Source organism: Lepidochelys kempii, chromosome 1, assembly GCF_965140285.1.
Source record: "Lepidochelys kempii isolate rLepKem1 chromosome 1, rLepKem1.hap1, whole genome shotgun sequence".
NCBI lineage: Eukaryota > Metazoa > Chordata > Testudines > Cheloniidae > Lepidochelys > Lepidochelys kempii.
The window spans coordinates 251,275,915-251,295,217 of record NC_136380.1 but is presented as its reverse complement, the minus strand read 5'-3'; the positions used below and the strand labels follow the sequence as shown (position 1 = coordinate 251,295,217).

General features: G+C 41.5%; 1 protein-coding gene across 1 annotated transcript in view; it reads right to left on the bottom strand.

Moving 5' to 3' along the window:
* Nucleotides 1–1,786: 1,786 nt before the first annotated feature.
* MYBPC1 (myosin binding protein C1) overlaps nucleotides 1,787–19,303 on the bottom strand; it is a 192,367-nt gene continuing 174,850 nt past the window's right edge. The window contains exons 29-32 of the mRNA XM_073335999.1: nucleotides 18,551–18,710; nucleotides 16,171–16,307; nucleotides 14,986–15,172; nucleotides 1,787–1,887 (exon numbers count right to left, since the gene is read on the bottom strand). Of these exons, the coding sequence (XP_073192100.1) occupies nucleotides 1,787–1,887; nucleotides 14,986–15,172; nucleotides 16,171–16,307; nucleotides 18,551–18,710 (585 nt within the window). The remainder of the gene's footprint in view (nucleotides 1,888–14,985; nucleotides 15,173–16,170; nucleotides 16,308–18,550; nucleotides 18,711–19,303) is intronic.

Genomic DNA, 19,303 nt, shown 5'->3' with positions numbered 1-19,303 from the left:
AGGATCTCCCAAAACTGGGTGACTGAGCAACAAAATGGCAAATTAAATTTAATGTTGATAAATGCAAAGTAATGCACACTGGAAAACATAATCCCAATATACATATAAAATGATGGGTCTAAATTAGCTGTTACCACGCAAGAAAGAGATCTTGGAGTCATTGTGGATAGTTCTCTGAAAACATCCACTCAATGTACAGCGGGAGTCAAAAAAGCTAACAGAATGTTGGGAATCATTAAGAAAGGGATAGATAATATCATATTGCCTCTATATAAATCCAAGGTATGCCCATATCTTGAGTACTGTGTGCAGATGTGGTTGCCCCATCTCAAAAAAGATATATTGGAATTGGAAAAGGTTCAGAAAAGGGCAACAAAAATGATTAGGGGTATGGAACAGCTTCCATATGAGGAGAGATTAATAAGACTGGGACTTTTCAACTTGGAAAAGAGATGACTAAGGGGGGATATGATAGAGGTGTATAAAATCATGACTGGTGTGGAGAAAGTAAATAAGGAAGTGTTATTTACTCCTTCTCATAACATAAGAACTAGGTTTCAGAGTAGCAGCCGCATTATTCTGTATTCGCAAAAAGAAATGGAGGACTTGTGGCACCTTAGAGACTAACAAATTTATTTGAGCATAAGCTTTCGTGAGCTACAGCTCACTTCATCGAATGCATCCGATGAAGTGAGCTGTAGCTCACGAAAGCTTATGCTCAAATAAATTTGTTAGTCTCTAAGGTGCCACAAGTCCTCCTTTTCTTTATAAGAACTAGGGGTTACCAAATGAAATTAATAGGTGGCAGGTTTAAAACAAACAAAAGGAAGTATTTTTTCACACAGCACACAGTCAACCTGTGGAATTCTTTGCCAGAGGATGCTGTGAAGGCCAAGACTATAACAGGGTTCAAAAATGAACTAGATAAGTTCATGGAGGATAGATCCATCAATGGCTGTTGGCCAGGATGGGCAGGGATGGTGTCCCTAGCCTCTGTTTTCCAGAATCTGAGAATGGGTGACTTGATGATTACCTGTTCTGTTCATTCCCTCTGGGGCACCTGGCATTGGCCACTGTCAGAAGATAGGATACTGGGCAAGGTGGACCTTTGGTCTGACCCAGTATGGCTGTTCTTATGTTCTTAAATAATCACATGGTGAGATAATGTAAAATAACAATCAAACAGTATTTTGGTAGGTCTTAAACACTTCATGTTTATTGTACATTAAATAAAACACTTTAATTTCAGTTGAAAGAAACTTGATTTGTGGGTGAGTCATAAGAAATATAAATCTTCTAGATGAAGAAATATTCAACTGAAATGACCATTAAATGCACGTGTATTAAATAGTCAGTTTATAGCAAAACCGTATTCTTTTGAACTGCTGTTAGATTAATAAGATCCATTATCAAAAGAGGTATGTATGTCAAGGCCCTACTGGATTGCAACTGGTTGATCAGTCTACTTTCACTCTGACAAAAATATGCCTAACCCTACAAAGTACAAAGAAGAAGATTGTCTTCTCATGCTTATTACACAGCTTCTTCTTCTTTCTCATTAAAAAACAAACAAAACACATTATCAAACAGAAAACAATGCTGAACGTTACAAAATGTGTCTTGGCTTAAATTTCAACCCCAAAACAATCCATGCGTAACTTTTATTTTCAGCAGCAGGAAGGGGGGAAAAAAGCAGGGAGGCACACTGTTGTGATGCTATTGCAAGAATTAAAACGCTGGCTATCAGTTTCCAGTGCAGTGGCGGGAAAGCACTGTGGATGAGCTCTCACTTTCCCTCAGGGTTGCCTGCTTGCATTTCTTGCATATATGAATGAATGATATGTGGAGGCACCCCTTGCATTAAGAGTCTGAAGAATGAAAGTCCACCTATGGACAAGAAACAAGACAATCGAATGGTTAAAATTACCAAGAGAAGCAGATTTTTAAAAATATTTTTCTGGCTCTCTGTGAAAAATATTGACCCAGTTAAGTGACAGAGATCTAGTCAGTCCCTATGTTATATTTTCTCTTAACACACAGTGAAATTTACCCCTGTGCAACGGGCCAGCACAAAGGTTACTCATAATTTAAGTCCTATGTTGGCATTTTAAGTGGTGCATAGAACTTGTGCTGGCCCCTTGCAAAGGGGCGTATTTCACCTGTAATGGGCCAGAGTCGGTCATCAGTTGCACCCAGTGCAACCCCACCGATATACAATGCATAGCTTCATCCCAAACAACCCTGTTCATTTCAATGGAGTTGCACGAAGTGTATCTAAGAGTAGAATTTGACTAAGAAAGTCCAGTGCAGAGAACACTTGACAGGCAGAAAAAAGACAAGAAGTACAGATTCACATTATTAGTGCTGGATTTTATAATAAACATTTAGCAAAATATTTACTATACCTCTTGGAATTTGACTGAAGTATGTGTAACTTATTTATGTGTATGAAAGAATTGCACAAAAAGACCAGGATTCTCAAAAATAGATGCCTGAATTTAGGCTCTGAAGCCCATATTTAGGCTTGATAAGTAGCCTGATTTTCAAAAAGTTCTTTGAAAATTTGACCATAAATTCTCAAATAAATGAAGTAGAATTGGCATGAGTATTATTCCTGTTTCTATAGTAAAAAATCTCCTCTCCTAAGATTCAGCAGTGAGCTTTCATTTTAGTTTCAACACCTTCAAATGGCACTGGCCCTTATTATAGTTTGAGCACAGGAGTGGGGGCCAACAAGTCCTGAAAGAGACATCTTTTTCTGATACCGTGACCTTAAGGAAATCACTAAGGCCAGATGCTCCTCTTCTGCATTGTGTGGAGGGGAGTTAATGTGCGTGGAAAGACTGCAGGGCCAATATTTGGAGGGGAGCCATGGGTACACTGCATATGCTCCTTCCAAACTGGCAATAGGCACGCCACACAATGAATACTGTCAAATACTGCTGTCAGAGCTCATCTTTGAGAGCTGTGAAGCCTGAGGATGTGCTTCCCCCATTTCCTCACTTCCTTGATTCTGAGGAAAAACAGAATTGTCAAGACATATCTCGGTAGTTGTGGGTTGTTTTTTTAAGGTGATACATTTTGCTTTCTTGCAGAAGTTGTTCCTGACGTTATGTGGGAAGAAATTGAATATGCAGTTTGTAACATAAAGAAAGGGAGAAGTCCGGGAGTGGATGATGTTTGGCTGGGAATATCTCAAAGTAGGGGAAGATACCCTCTTCAAAGTGTTAGCGCAGCAGTTCACCATCTACATCAATAGCAAGCGTGTTCCAGATGCATGGAAAAAATCAAAAACAATACTATTGATGAAAAAACGTGATCCAGAAGAACTGAGCAACTACTGTCTGATCAAACTCCTCTCACAAGTGTATAAAGTCTTCATATGCGTCATACTCAATCAGATTAAGAAGGATCTTGAAATGCACAAAAACAAAGAACAAGCTGGTTTCTGCTTAGGGTATTTGACAATTGATCACATTCACTCAGTTCGGCAGCTCATCGAAAAATGCAAGGAATACAAAGAACCATTGTGTCTTGCATTTGTCCATGACAAAAAGGCATTCGACTCGGTAGAGGTCAATGCTGTACTCAACACACTTGGAATTGACCGGAAATACATTGACCTGCTGGAAGAAATTAACCGCAATTGCTCAACAGAGATAACATTATTCAATGTCCCCTGCATTATTACTATATGCAGAGGATTCAGACAAGGTGACACAATCTCACTGAAGCTGTTTGCAGCAGTACCGGAGTCGCTGTTCAAGAAACTGAACGGGGAAGAAGGAATCAGAATTGACGGAGAACAGTTAACGCATCTTCTCTTCGCTGATGACTGTGTAATACTGGCAAAGGACATGGCAAAACTGGAGAACAAATTGCAGAAACTGCAAACGCTTTCGCATGATATCGCATTGGAAGTGAACATGTCAAAGATGAAGTGGATATGGAACGAGCATTGTGCAGAAGAAATCGTCACTGTAAATGGGAAAGAAATCGAGGAGGTTGACAAATATATTTACCTGGGTCAGCAGCTGAGCAGAGACAACTCATTCGAAGGGGAATGCAGTAGGAGGCAAAAGGCAGGGTGGGCAAGTTTCAACAAAATAAAGACATGTCTAATGGATGATGAACTGCCCATAAAGAAAAGGAAAGAACTGTTTAACTCCACTGTTCTGCCAGCAATGATATACGGAATGGAAAGCTGGTCAATGATGAAAGCAGAGGAAGAAAAATTCGCTGTCACTCAGAGAGCAATGGAAAGGCAAATGTGTAAGATATCATTCCGTGATCACATACCGAATGAGAAAATCAGAAGGCGTACAGAGGTGACCGATGTAGTGCAAGCGATGTATGATGCAAAGCAAAGATGGGTGGGTCATGTAGTCTGCAGACAAGACAATAGGTGGACAATCCTCATCAGTGACTGGATCACCAGAGACCACAAGCGACCGCTGGCAGACCGAAAACGCGTTGGGCCAATCCCATGACAAAACTCTTTGGCCAGAAATGGAAAGAACGTGCTTGCAACAAAATAGAATGGTGTGGCATTGACTTGCATTCATGGAGGGATGGACGAGGACAAGCTGGACAAAGATGACAGGTCCCAATAAGAGCTGGGGGGGTCTCACCATGCTGTGTGTTGCTTTGTCCCTTCCAATCCTCTGGAAAGCTCTGTTTCTTGTCTCTGGGGAGTTGGGCTTGCTTTGGAACTTTGACAGGCCGTGGTGTCTACTAAATAAGCATCCTACAGCACAGTCAACAGCCACAGCCTCTCAGGCCTTCCAGGGTTTGGAAAGCATATTGCTTTGGATCTGGCACCATATGGGTAAAGAGATAGGGCCAAACCTGTTTTTAGTTACACTGGCACAATGTAAACCTGGGGCTATCATGAAGACAATGGAGTTATTCAGAATTTAGCCTGGTGTGAGGAAGGGCACAGGTCGGCCTGAGACCTTTAAAATAGATTTTAATATATTTAGAAACATGAGAAAATTTTACTTTTTTCACTGTGTGCAGGACAATACCAGGTCTGTTTTAGACCCAGCTTTGCATTTTATGATTTTGTTTTGTATTGTACCACTACTCTCTCTTGTTTTTAGTTAATTCTCCTTTTTTAAATAAACCAAATCTTGTTTTGTTGTAAGTGCTCACACATACTGCGTGATTTTACAGGAGCAGTGGTTTAAGGTAAAACTAGTCAACTGGGGTACACTGCTCCTCTAAGAGCAGAGGACCTGGGATTTCTGTGAGTAGCCAATGTCAGGAGCTGGATATCACAGGAGAATGATTCAAAGGGACTTGGGGACGAGGGTGCACCTAATGATAACCTACAAGATGATGACAGCACTGGATTAGCCCAGAGGAGAGTGCCTGAGTGGCTAACAGGCTGGTGATGTTAGAGAGCTAACACTGAACCACCAGAGACAAGGCTACCTCTCATTAGAGGCAGGGGGTAAAAAGGTGTATCTCAGTCTTGGGTACCCCATGAACCGGCAGAGAGGGACAGTGGGAAAATGGCAAATATTTTGCTAAAAATATTAAAGCTCACCCCTCCTCGATAGGGAAGGTAGGTATGTGTGATAAGGAAACTGCATTACTACTGTACCTTTTATAAGTCTGCATGGATGTTCACTTCTGCAAGATGCAAACACAACCAACCCCAATAACACTTACCTTCTGAGGCATTTCTGTAGCACACCAAAAGTTTTAAAGCAAAAGTACATTTTCAAGATGAACACATCATTCTCTTTACCCGAGCAAACTGTATATTTCAGCTAGATTAAACGGACTGATCCAATATGGATATAATTTTATTCTACTTACACAATTTAGAACAAGCCAATATATCCATTAACAACATTCTCCTACTAAAGAGACATTATTTAATTGTAACTCTAAGTAAGTGAGCTACATCATTTAACCTTTTCACTCTTTCGGAGTTGTGCTTTCCCAGTCTTAGGTAAATGTTTAATACAGACAAAAAATGGCATGCTTTATAGCATTCTTTAAAACTTGTGTAATGCAAATTTTCATAAGAATCATTCATTTTTAAATAAAATTAACTGATGTAAAAATGGTCTCATTTATTTAGAAGTCTATCCTTAGATGCAAATAATTGACTGGAGATGAAAAATGCTCTTATGTTACTTGTATTTTCTCTATGGTAAGTAATTAACCTAACTCATGCTCTGTTAAATTCAGTTGAAGCATTTTCACTAGCAGAAAGTAAGTGGATGTACCACTAAAGGGAGTTACTATAACAAGCAATTATTGGAAAGATTAAGAGTTAATTGTTAGTTTAAGGATAGTGTAATATAAATTCAAATGATTAAATTATTGATTTTAAAACATTTTCATTAAATGACATAATGAAAATCATGCCATACTTGGCAGGCTTTGTATGACGTGAAAACAGACATAAGCTTCATATGCAAGAATCATATGAAAGCTTACCTTAGATGGCAATATACATTCAAAAATCCTTACTGTGCAACTAAGGGAGAGAGAGAAAGAGAAGTAAGCACTTAATTGCTAACACCAAAGTAGAGAACTTGTTGGGTGAAATTATGTTCATAATGATGACAAGATGATGTTTTAATCCTTAGTCATGTAAAATATGTAAGAAATAGAAGCACATGGAAAGTAAATGGCAGGGATCCAGTACCACTTCAAAATTATAATTAATGTGTGATGTTAATATGCACAAACAAATATGACTGGCTTCTGTCATTAGTCTAGGGTACATAGTGGAGCTAGTCAAATTGTGCAATTGACTTTTAGAATAAAAGTTTCCAAACTTAGCTTCAGAAGAAGCTAAAACATATATATATATATTTGTGTTTTTCAACACAGGGAAAAACCCACCCACATAGCATTATATATATATACATATGTTGAAACTCTAAAAGGCAAAATTATCAAGTATAGACTAGTTACGCACCAGTGCCTTATTATGTTTTATTATGTATTATTACGCACCAGTGCCTTTACACAAATACCTATTGACATTAGCTAAGGCATGCCATTTACTCTATAGGAACCATTATTTTTAATAAAGTATTTTACGTATGTAGTGCTATGTCTGGGCACTAAACTGTAGCAGCCATTTAAAAAAAGTATTCAAAAATATCTAAAATGGTTGCAGTACATTCTAGCTTAATTGCATCACAAGAGTAAGTTTTTAAATTGCGCATCTGAAAGCCTCCAGTACTGGAAATATCAGTGTTTGGGAATTTCTGCAATTTAAAAATGGCCACCTTTATATTTTTGAATTTTGGTAATGTTAAAAACGTCATTTCTATTTAAAGGGGTAAATTCTCTGCTGGTGTAACTCAGCTGAAGCTGAATTTAAAGTCAACAGGGTTATGCTCATAGATAATTTATTTGGTTCTAAGGGTGAAATCCTGGCCCCACTGCGTGGGTATGTCTACACTGAAATTAAACAACTGCAGCTGGCCTGTGCCAGCTGACTTGGGCTTGCAGGACTGTTCAATTGCGGTGTAGACATTCGGACTTGGACTGGAGTCTGGGCTGTAGGACCCTGTGCGGTAGAAGGGTCCCAGAGCTCGAACTGCAGCTTGAGCCTGGGAGTCTACATGGCAATTAAACAGTCCCTTAGCCCAAGCCCTGCAAGCCCGAGTCAACTGCATGGGCCAGCTGTAGGTGTTTAATTGCATGTAGACATACCCACTGACATCAATGGAAAGGTCCCATTGACTTCAACAGAGTTAGTATTTCCCCCTTAGACTTTGCATGCCAAGTGTCAGCCTGTATTGAAGTTCTAAGTACCAATTCAGAATAGAAATCTAGTTTACAATAAGGTATACATTTTAAAATAAAATGGATAACACGGTGATACCTCTGTTCTTTCAATAAGTCTCCAGGTTATATCAAACTAACCTAAACCTGATCCTCTGAGATGCAGATCACCTCTTGAGAGGAATTGAGTCACCTTGACAAAGGGAGTTGCATACATTTAAGGTTTTATTTATTTATTTATTTATTTTACACATATATGCATGGTTTTATGTCTAATGAGAAAGTTTTAATTCTTGCCTCGACTTTGCATAACTCTGATGTTAGCTCCTACATTCTTGATTAATTTGGCCTTCTTTGCTCATGTGACATAGCCAATGTATGTCATGAGACACTAGCTAGTACAATCTAAAAGCAACTAAGGAATACACACTTTACATGCAAATACATTTTAATGTAAAAAGAGAGGAATGGAGTGGAAGGTAATGTCCAGTGGAATATGCTTTTTATAAACCTGTTTCTTCCCCGCCAAGAAGAATGGTTCTCCTGGGGTAATTATTCCATGATACAACACTGCAGAATTGGAATATTCGTACTGGTATTTATTCTTGTTTGAAATTGTTCCCAATTAATTTATTTAACAACTTATTTTTTTTAATATGATTAATACCAATTGCAACTTTTCTCAGAATGCATTACTATCATTGTGTTATTGAAGTGATAAGTAACCTTGGCTTCACTCTTAAGGCTGATCACTCTCTCCAAAGTAGTCAATTATTTCATGACAACAGGATTATGATTATAAAAACGTGTTGTGGACCATGAAATCTGGTCTCCCTCTGTGAAATCTGGCCTTTTGTGTGCTTTTACATTATACTATATAGATTTCACAGGGGAGACCAGCACTTGTTAAATTGGGAGTCCTGACCCAAAAGGGAGTTGCAGGGGGGGGGTCACAAGGTTATTTTAGGTGGGGGGGTCACAGTATTGCCACCCTTACTGCTGCGCTGCTGCCTTCAGAGCTGGGCAGCTGCTGACTGGGCCCAGCTCTGCAGGCAGGAGCACAAAAGTAAGGGTGGCAATACCACACCAGGCTATCCTTACTTCTGTGCTGCTGCTGGCAGTGGCTCTCTCTGCCTTCAGAGCTGGGCTCCCGGCCAGCAGCCCCCAATCTCCAGCTGCTCAGCTCTGAAGGCAGGCTGTTGCCAGCAGGTGACCTGTGGGGGAGAGGGTGAAGGGTCACATGACCCTCCCCAAACCACTGAGGGGGGCAACACCAGCAGGTGGGGAGATGAAGGGGCAGGGCCAGAGCCGGAAGGGAAAAGGCAGGGCCAGAGCCTCTCCTCTTCCGGCCTCCTCTTCTGGCCACGCTGCCTGGTGCAGCTCGCAGCTCTCTCAAGCAGGCTCCAGCAGGCAGCGTGGCCAGAGGCTGCCTGGGACAGTGCATTAGTGGCTCCACACATTCCAGGGGGACTGGAGCAGAGCCCTCACCCCCGGCCAGATAACGTGGGATGGGGAGGGGACGGGGAGAGCGCAGGGTCCCTAGGCTGGAGGCGGGGACGAGTCACATGGGGGGGTCATGTGGGGAGCAGGGCAGGGAGGAGTCGTGTGAGGGGGTCACGTTGGGGGTGGTGTCACATGCCTCCCTTTAGCTGGTGCCTCCTTTTTGTCCCTCCCACTAGTTACCAACCCCCCTCACAACTCCTCTATGGGGCAGGACCCCTAAAATTACAACACCGTGACATTTCAGATCTAAATAGCTGAAATAATGAAATTTACATTTTTAAAAAGTCTATGACTGTGAAATTGAACAAAATGGACCGTGAATTTGGTAGGGCCCTATTCATCATGAATTCTCTTAGGGCCTGATCCAAAGTCAACTGAAGTCAAAGGGAGTCTTTCTATTGATATCAATGGGTTTTGGAACAGGTTCTATCTACAAAACAAGACAATGTTTACGAATTCTTATGACAAACCAGCCACGATTAGGAATCTAGCCCAAGGAACTGTAAAAAATATTTTAAAATTTTTCTTTGGGGGAGCGGGTGTGTGAAAAATACAATAATAGTTTTAATGGCATTCTGTGTTTATATAGTTTGTCATCTTCCAAAACATAGTTCAGATAGAACTTTTTTTCTTAACTAAGATCTTTTACAAAGTGCAGCTTGAACTTTTTCAGCACCCTTGTAGACAAATAAACTTGTCATGCTATTGTAGTAAATAGCTCAACTGTTTGCCATTTTAAGTACATCTAATAGACCTGAAAAAGATTAAGCAAATGCTGTGGTTTATCAGAAATAAATAACATTTATGAACAGAAAACATTTCACTGATGGTAAAATGAAATACTTGTTATTCTATTTGTCTATTATAGTCAATAAAATGTTTAAAGAAATGAGGTAAAATTTGTAACTCCTGATAGTCTAGATTTGAAGCCTAAGGTGATATATGCAAAGTGATAAACGAATAAAATTGTAATGCACTACCGGTATACCGTGCTATTACCATAACTTTTCATTTATTTAGATACCATATAAAATATGAGTAGTACACTGTATCCATGATATTTTTGTGACATTCCTAGGAATAGGTCTACGTGTTAAAACAGAGATGACTAACAGCTCAGAAACAGATGAAAGAAATTCTGGACTATTTAGAAAGCCGAGAGTTAGTGCAACATATAGCCTAGTATAGTGTATATCTGTCTCACCTGATGTGCTACCCAGAAAGAAAAGTAGAGACACTACTGTAGCTGTTACACTCACCAACCATGTAACATCCCTTAAATTACAACTCTGACCCTGCAGTCCTTGCCCAGGGAAAATTCACTTTGAAATCAATAATGTTTTGCCTGAAAAATGACTGTAGACTCAGGCCCTAATGTTTTACTTCCTGGAGTAAAGCAGAAGTTACATTTTAAAAAAATATACACACGAAGGTCTGTTTCCATTGACTTAGAACGCCTTTCCTCCAGAGATCACTTTTCTTTGTGTGGTTGTGCTGCGCAAGCATCTGATGGCTCTTGCTGAGGTAGCAGACGGGCTGGGAAGGGTAACAGAGCGCACAACCATCATATAAGCGGATGGATGGGGGAACACTGGTAAAGTTACATTTTTACAGTCTGGCTATGTGTGATACCCACTGCGTTTGTCTCTCTTTCACATAGCAAACCCAGACTGTTTACTAATGCACAGATGCCAGAAGCTGGGACTGGACAACAAGGGATGATGGATCATTGAAAATATTGCACTGTCCTGTTCATTCCCTCTGAAGTATCCAGCCCTGGCCATGGTTGGAAGAGAGGATACTGGACTAGATGGGCCACTGGTCTGACCCAGTCTGGCCGTTCTTATGTTCAGTACAATTGCTGATTATGGGCTTGATCCTACTCCTGTTGAATGCCGTGGTTAAACTCTCCCTGACTTTAATAGCAGCAGACTGAAACCTCACAACAGATGTACTGTATTTGAGTCTAACAACATGCTTCTTTTGAAAGGTGATGAAATTAATGGCAAAATATGCTACCTGAAAGGAAGGAATATAAACAAGAGAGATGATTCGTGGTCCCTAATTGGGGATTAGGAAGGGGAAAAGGATTTGCATGCCTCATGAGTTGGGGAGGGGGGGTGCGCTGGACTGCCCAACGGTTAATATGAGTTTGGATTTAAAAACCATAACCATTTAAAACCATTTAAAAACCTGTCAATCAACAAGAGAGGTGTGACGTGGAATAACAAAAAGAGAGTGAGAACCTACAGCCCAGGATGGGACACTGACAAAACACACTATTTCTAGGACTCTTTCCAGATCTGATGCAGAAAATGGATACGTGCTTTGAACATTAAGACTTTCAGCTTTTGCATAGTCTCTAGGGTCTGTCAAGATCATTCACTTTACTTTTTTAAAGTAAATATTGAGTTCTTTAAGAAAAAAAGGAGGCATGGAAGCTATAAATAAGGATCCAACAATGATCATGCTTTAAAGCTCTTGAGGACAAAGGCAGGGGTGGGGGGGGGGAAGGTTTTGTTTAAAAGTGGGGAAGGATGGACTGAGGCACCACCATGGGGAGTGAGTTTCACACCCTTCTTCCCATCACAGCACATGCATGATTGTTTGCTAATCTAGGATGTGATACCATAGCAACTGAGGTCATTTGAGGCACTTGAGCTAGCTGTCCCCTGGCAGTATGAATAGGACAGGGCTGCTAGTTTGACATTCTTGCTGAATGATTCTTTGGCTTTGGAACTTGCTTCCTGAGTTGGTCTGCTGAAAACTTGATAGTGTGACCTTCAGGACGTGCTGCAAGACCTGCTTGTTTACTGAGGATTCTCCTTGGGATGGATGATTGGGGGATGAAGAGATCTAACTGAGGGGCTGGGGCATGGGCAATGTTAGGAGCTGAGTTGTGAAGAATTTTTTCCCTTTGATACAACAAGCTGTTGAAGTAGACAGTCATGGATGGGGGTAGGTCAGTGGCAGTATTTTGGATTGTTTGCAATTTTTTGTGCAATGTCCAGCGCACCGGACTAGAGTCTTATAAATTCATTTTTTAAAAAACTAGTAAGAGGTGGGTGGTGTCAGATCAAATTCCCATCAGGGAAAGGCTCAAAGAGGTCATCTCAAATGTAGCTGGTAATTACTTTTTGCATCATAGACATTAAACTTCTACCTAGCTACATTACTGAGCATAACAGACCCATTGAAAAATGATCTAAGCCTTTTTACACTTCAAACATCAGTTTGTAAATGCCAAATGTAAAGAAACGAAAAGTAACCTGTGGCTTAGATACCAGGGAAAGCCTGAATAAAGAGGTGGGTCTTGCATCATATACTAAAAGTGGCAAGACTATAATTCATCCTGATGTCCAGTAGCAAAGAATTCCAGAGTATAGGGTTTCACACTCAACAAAAGCACCATACTGGATCTTTTCCCTTGTACAGTTATTATCAACACTCTTGTTGGGTTTACTGAAGAATGCTACACAGTCTTCGGCAACAGTAACATCTATGGATGCTTAAGACTCCTAAATTTGACAAATATTAACCAACATTGTTTCTTCTGTTTGAACATGTTTGATATGATCTATTTTAATTTAATTAAAAGCTATTCTATAGGGAAAAAGTGCCCTGTTAAGTCATTGGACACACAGAGAGACAGAGAGATCTTACAGAGAGATCCGATGAAGTGAGCTGTAGCTCACAAAAGCTTATGCTCAAATAAATTGGTTAGTCTCTAAGGTGCCACAAGTCCTCCTTTTCTTTTTGCGAATACAGACTAACACGGCTGTTGCTCTGAAAAGAGATCTTACTGTGATCATAGAATTGTGTTATTTTGACCATTTTATTATGAGCAGAACATTAAAGATTCAAAAGTTGAAGGTAACTACTGGTAAGGTATTTAGGGTTTGGGGGCTTATGAGTTATAATGAAAGATTAGTCTAACTTGGCCTCTAGATTTTAGTGATCAATGGCTGTCTTTGTTAGGCCGTATAATCTTCTGCTGTGCTGTGAAACAGGGAGCCTTGCTTGGTATTAAGAAACAGACTGTATACATCTAGAATGGAGGACATCACTTTCACCTGCCAGAATATAGTAAAAAGGTAGCAGGACAGTCAAGAAATGTGGCTTTACTACCACTCTCATTAGATGAACACACCACTTTATGAACAGACCAGTTATGTCATTACTTCCTTGCTACCATATTGGAGCTGTGTGACAAGATATATCAGAAATGAGAGACAATGTTAATCATAATCCAAAAGAAACAGAAAGCAAACAATATAGAAAAGCTAAATATATTGGCTTTCACTGCATACAAAATAATGGCTACAGAGTAAGTCTTTTATGAACTGGTAATCCTATGAAAATATGCTTTTTAGACCATTTACTGCATGTCTGATCCAAATCCCATTGACTTCAGGTGTTGGATTGGGCCTTAGGACCATTCACAATACCTGCAGTCAATACTAAAACATCTTGAATTCATAAAATATATTCATTTAATGGATTTAAAGGGATATTCTCAAGGTTGCAGAAATCTGACCAACTTTTTCCCCTTCATATCTGTTTGCAAAATCAGTATGATTCTCTATATGTATTTTACCTAAAAACAAATACAATAATAAGATCTATAAGCCAGTGAAAGATTCTCCTTAGGAAACTAGTGGACGTGCCATTACATGAGGCATTTAAAAGTACATTGGGCAAAACACTAGGAAAATATACTGTAGGGAATAACCCTGCACTGGACAGTGGAAGAACTATCTAGATCAGTGGTGTAACAAAGCTTCAAAGTACCCTGGGGCAAGAATAGGTTAGGGATCCCTTTTCTGATTTTGAAATCTGCCCTTCTCCAGGTCCCCCACAGACCCAATCCAGCCCCCATCCCCTACCTCCTTTCCAGCCCTCCTGTCCCTCCAGACCACTAGCTCCCTCACAGCCCCAGTCGAGCCATCCCACCCCCCAGCTCCTGAAAGATTCCCTCCAGCTCCCTCGAGGCCCGCTACATGTCCTGAGTACCTGCCACAGTTCCCCCCCCCGCCTGCGCACCCTGCTCCATTTCTGATCTGGCCCCAGCCCAGCTCTTCCTCAACCATCCTCCAGAGTCCTTCAGTTCAGCCCCCAGCTCCCCCAGTCCCTATGCAGTCACCCCCGCAGGCTCTTTTAGTTCCCCTCCTGCCTCCTATTTTCCTGATCCCACTCCAGCCCCATTTCAGGCCTGTACAAGCCCTCCCCCAGCTCTGCTCCAACCCCCTGTAACCCCCATTCTCCCATCTGTGATCCACACCCTCTGAGCTCCACCCCAAGCCCCTTCCCCCACCTTCAACAGCTCTGATCCAGCCCCCCAGTTCTACCCAGTTCTGCTCCAACCTCCTCTTCCACCTCCTTTTATTTTCTTTTGTTTAAGGCTGACAAACTTTATTGCCGTATTTAGTTTGCCTCCTTTTGGCATCCTTTACAGATTCTCCTCCCATCCAAAACTGTTCCTTGCCTAATGCTTGTGACATGTGCTGTACATCGGAGAGTCGTGCTAAAGTTTGTCACATAAGCAGTACACCTGGTCCCTAAGGGTCATGTCCACTCACGAAACAACCCGTGAAGTCAATGGATATTTGAATAAAAATGGTGGTAGGATATACCCCCTGGCATTTGCTTACTGCACTCTTGACTCTAATATATACTGTATCTAAACAAAGAGTGGATTAGCTCTGATCTTCGAAACCTTACCTTTCACTTCCAGTTTGCATTCAACCGCTGCCTCGCCAAGCTCATTGACTGCTTTGCAGGTGTAAGTACCTCCGTCATAAGGGCTGGGTTTGCGGATCTCCAAGGTACAGACACCTTGGTTACCAAACATCCTGTATCTTGGGTCATTTAATATAGTCACTTTGTTTTTCATCCAGCTTATTTTGGGCTGTGATAAAAAGTGCACACAAATATAGGGAATTCAATGTTAATCTCTTTCTGTGGCCTTGTATCAAAGTTGAATGATAGATTAGTGGTATGCAATGAAAAAAATATTGACAAAAGGGAAGTTGTAGTCCATCCATAAAAATAAGTTTGGGCTATATCATGCCATTGTTTTTTTAAGCACAGCTCCCTGTGGCCCTTATAATTTAGCTGAATTCAATCAAGGTAATATTTTTGGGTGGGCAAAAATGTAGATCAGTTACATTACAAAGGGTGTACCGTATAATATTAAACGACTAATAATTTTCAAGATCTAAATATTCTAGGTTGGTCAATAAAGCTGTTTTTTTTTACTAGTAACCAATGCGTAGACCTTAATCAAAAACCTTGGAAGTGAATGGTGGATCAGAGAATGCTTTTAAATAAAAATTCTGAATTCTGGTTTTACTGGGTCAGTTCAATTTTCTACTCTGGAAAAATTCGTCAAAGAGAGAGATAAACTCAGTTGGACCATGTGTTTGTACAGTGCCTAGCACAATGTGACTCAGATCCTGACTGGGCCTTTGGGTGGTACTATAATATAAATATGAATATTTATAATTATAAAGAGTATTTTGTTTTAAACCAAAATCCTTATTGATGTATTGACCATGCAGCTCTTGTGAGTTACTGAAGTAGCAACCCTACATTTGCCTTATCAGTTTGGAAAAATCCACATTTTCATTAGGATAATCTGTGGATTTAGTAAATCTCATAATACTCACATTGTAGAGGGGTAAACTGAGACAGAAGGAGATGTGATTTGTCCATTGCGGTACAACAAATCAATGGCAGAACGGAGAAGAGTACTTAGGAATCCTGACTCTTGCTCTATTCTTTAGCCCACTGATTCTCCTTAGAGCATGTGTGTGAATTATAAGAACAGGAACAGTACTAGAAAATATCAGTGTCTGATTAAACTCTCCTTTCCCTTCACTGATGTTATTAAGTGGTATGCCATACCTTTGGATTTCCTCGAACACTGCAGTTCAAAGTAGCATTGTAACCAGCTACAGCATATGTGTTAATTAAAGGTTGAGTAAACATTGGTGCTTCGGTGAAATTAAAGTCTTCATAAATTGGATTTTTGTAGATTTTACCTGTGAAATAAATACAAGACGTTCAGAGCTGTTAGAACAAAGTTAAGCATTTCATACTGTTTTCAACAGTATTCAACTGTAAAGAGTGAGTCTGCTCTAGTTTGCACTGTTTTATATACCAATGTAACTCCATTTATTGCACTCATTCTCACTAGCAGCAGTGAGCAGATTTGAGCCTGGAAAGTTACTGTAGTCCAGGGGTGGGCAAACTTTTTGGCCCGAGGGCCACATTGGGGTTGCGAAACTGTATGGAGGGCCGGGTAGGAAAGGCTGTGCCTCCCCAAACAGCCTGGCCCCCACCCCCATCTGCCCACTCCCACTTCCCGCCCCCTGACAACCTCCTTCAGAACTCCCGACCCATCCAACGCCCCCTGCTCCTTGTCCCCTGACCGTCCCCTCCTGGGATCCCCCCGCCCCTAACCACACACCCCCGGGACCCCACCCCCTATCCAACGCCCCCTGCTCCCTGTCCCCTGACTGTCCCGACCCCATCCACATCCCAGCCCCCTGACAGCCCCCCCGGAATTCCCATGCCTATCCAACTACCCCCTGCTCCCTGTCCCCTGACTGCCCTGCCCCAGAAGCTCTGCCCCATCCAACCGCCCCCTGCTCCCTGTCCCCTGACTGCCCCCCGGGATCCTCCTGCCCCTTATCCAACCCCTCCCCCACTCCCTGCCCCCTTACCATGCTGCCTAGAGCAACAGGAGCTCGCAGCCCTGCCGCAGCCAGCCACGCTGCCCGTGCAGCCCGGCAGGAGCGGTGGGCTAGAGCGCTGGTGAAACGGCACACTGAGGCTGCGGTAGAGGGGGGACAACAGGGGAGGGGCTGGGGGCTAGCCTCCCCAGCCAGGAGCTTAAAGGCCAGGCAGAACGGTCCCGCAGGCTGGATGTGGCCCACGGGCCGTAGTTTACCCATCTCTGCTGTAGTCTCTGATCATACTGTACAGAGGATTTAAAATCTTCCCTTGTTGTATAAATACATGGTATATTAAGTATAATGTATATACTCTGTGTGCACGCCTGCAATTACACACACACACTTTGTACAACGATATGAATGCTGATTAGCGGGCTGGTAAGAATGATCAGAGCAGTGACTATAAAATGTCACTTAATGTTCCACATTTATTCTTGTCATTGATTTCTTTTCCTAATTTGTTCCATCTACAACTAGTATTTCCTAACTGCCAGTACAGTAAACTTGGGCTGGCCCAGTCTCTGAAAAGCCAGACGTAATTCTGCTTTATACTGCACAAGCACCATCAATAAAGACAGCAGAAAATGTGTTGATTCTGTATCAAACAAAATCTAGTCGAGCTGGCTTTCTCACTGATAATGTATCTGCCCTTGTGGTGCTGACAGTAGTAAATACATTATTTTTCTCTGTTAATTACGCTGATGCATAGAATGGACATATGGGGTGAAATTCACCCAGTACCAAGGGCCAGCACCAAGGGCTACGCACCACTTACACCTTACTTAGGCTCTCCAACAGGTGTTCATAGGTGCATCGGCCTTGTGCTGGCCCTTGGCACAGGGGTGAATTTTCAGTGACAAGAAACAATTTCTACAGCCCCCTCTTCTGACCACCACCACCCCACTTTTAAATAGAAAACTATTTCAGCTCTGAGCGATCTCACGGAGAAATGCCAGCTTTGTGAACTCACTGTTTTTAGTTTTCTTAGGCAGTCCCCATTTTTGATGGGCAGAATGGAGACGCTTTTCTTTCGAGTGAGAGAACAAAGTTCTGCGTTGCCAGCAGGAATGCCATTAGCACTGGCTCATACAGCAAGCGACTGTTGTCACTCATCTCTCTAAACTTAAGCCAACTGCCTTCACTGTACGTACTGTATGGAAGAGACTGAGCATTCCTGAACTCAGGTCATGCTCACTGCCATTCTACTTTATAACAGTTAATGTACAGATTACAACAACACCTTCGTTTCTACTTTAAACTGTTTGAAAGCTCAGATACATAATTCAGAATTGAGAGGGGAACTGATGTTACCCTTTAAAATCAAGCGTCATCCTCCCCTGGTTTGTTGCTTGTCCCATAATTTGTAGTTGTGCGCAGTGAATGCCATACACTACCAAACTGGAATGGCAGCAATTTACACTCACTTTGCACTGGTGTAAGTGGCTACACCAGGTACAAACAGTGGAGACTCAAATCTTTTTGTCTCTTACTCTCTTCCCCACTCTGAAACCCACCCTTCCCCCTTCAGAACATAATGGACAGCTAACCATCCTTTGCGATCACAGCACTCTCCGTGGTCATTGTCGCGTCCTCACTGAGGCCACACATGTTTTCAGCGAAGATCCGGAAGTAATACTCATTTCCTATGATGAGTTCAGTAATGGTGGCACTGGTTCGGTGGTAGTGCTCAATTACAGTGAACCATTCCTGCAAGACACAAACACAGACTGAGTTTGCCTGCAACACACTTCATTTATCAACAGCTAGGGTTTAGAATAGCCACGGTGCATATGAAAGCATGAGAACAAATTTTAAGGAATTTATATAACCAGTAAGGCATAACACAATAACTGAGTTAATGGCAATGAATTCTAAGCCAATCACTACAGAATAACTTGGTGATGATGGAAGAGTCACAAGCAATTCACCACTGTGCTATGAAGGGTGAATGGAAAGTGAACCCTATTAAATTGTCACATACTGATGGTTAGTCAGGTGGGATAATTATAGGAAGTGCAATATTACAAAGGTCCTATTGTGCAAGAGAAGAAAGGCAGGCTCTGCCACTCAGATTTCATATTGCTGACAGAGAAAGTACTGCTGCAGATAAGAAAGCAAGTGACTGCAAAACAACAACAAAACTAACAACTAGAAGTTCTAATGTGTCAACCTCCAAGAGCCCAGTACGTCCCAGTACGAATCTGCCTCCTCTGGCACTAGGCTAAATGAACAATATGATTATGGGAAGTATGATTCCATTCCGGTGATTTCTCGTGATTTAAGAAGAGTTGATAGGGTAG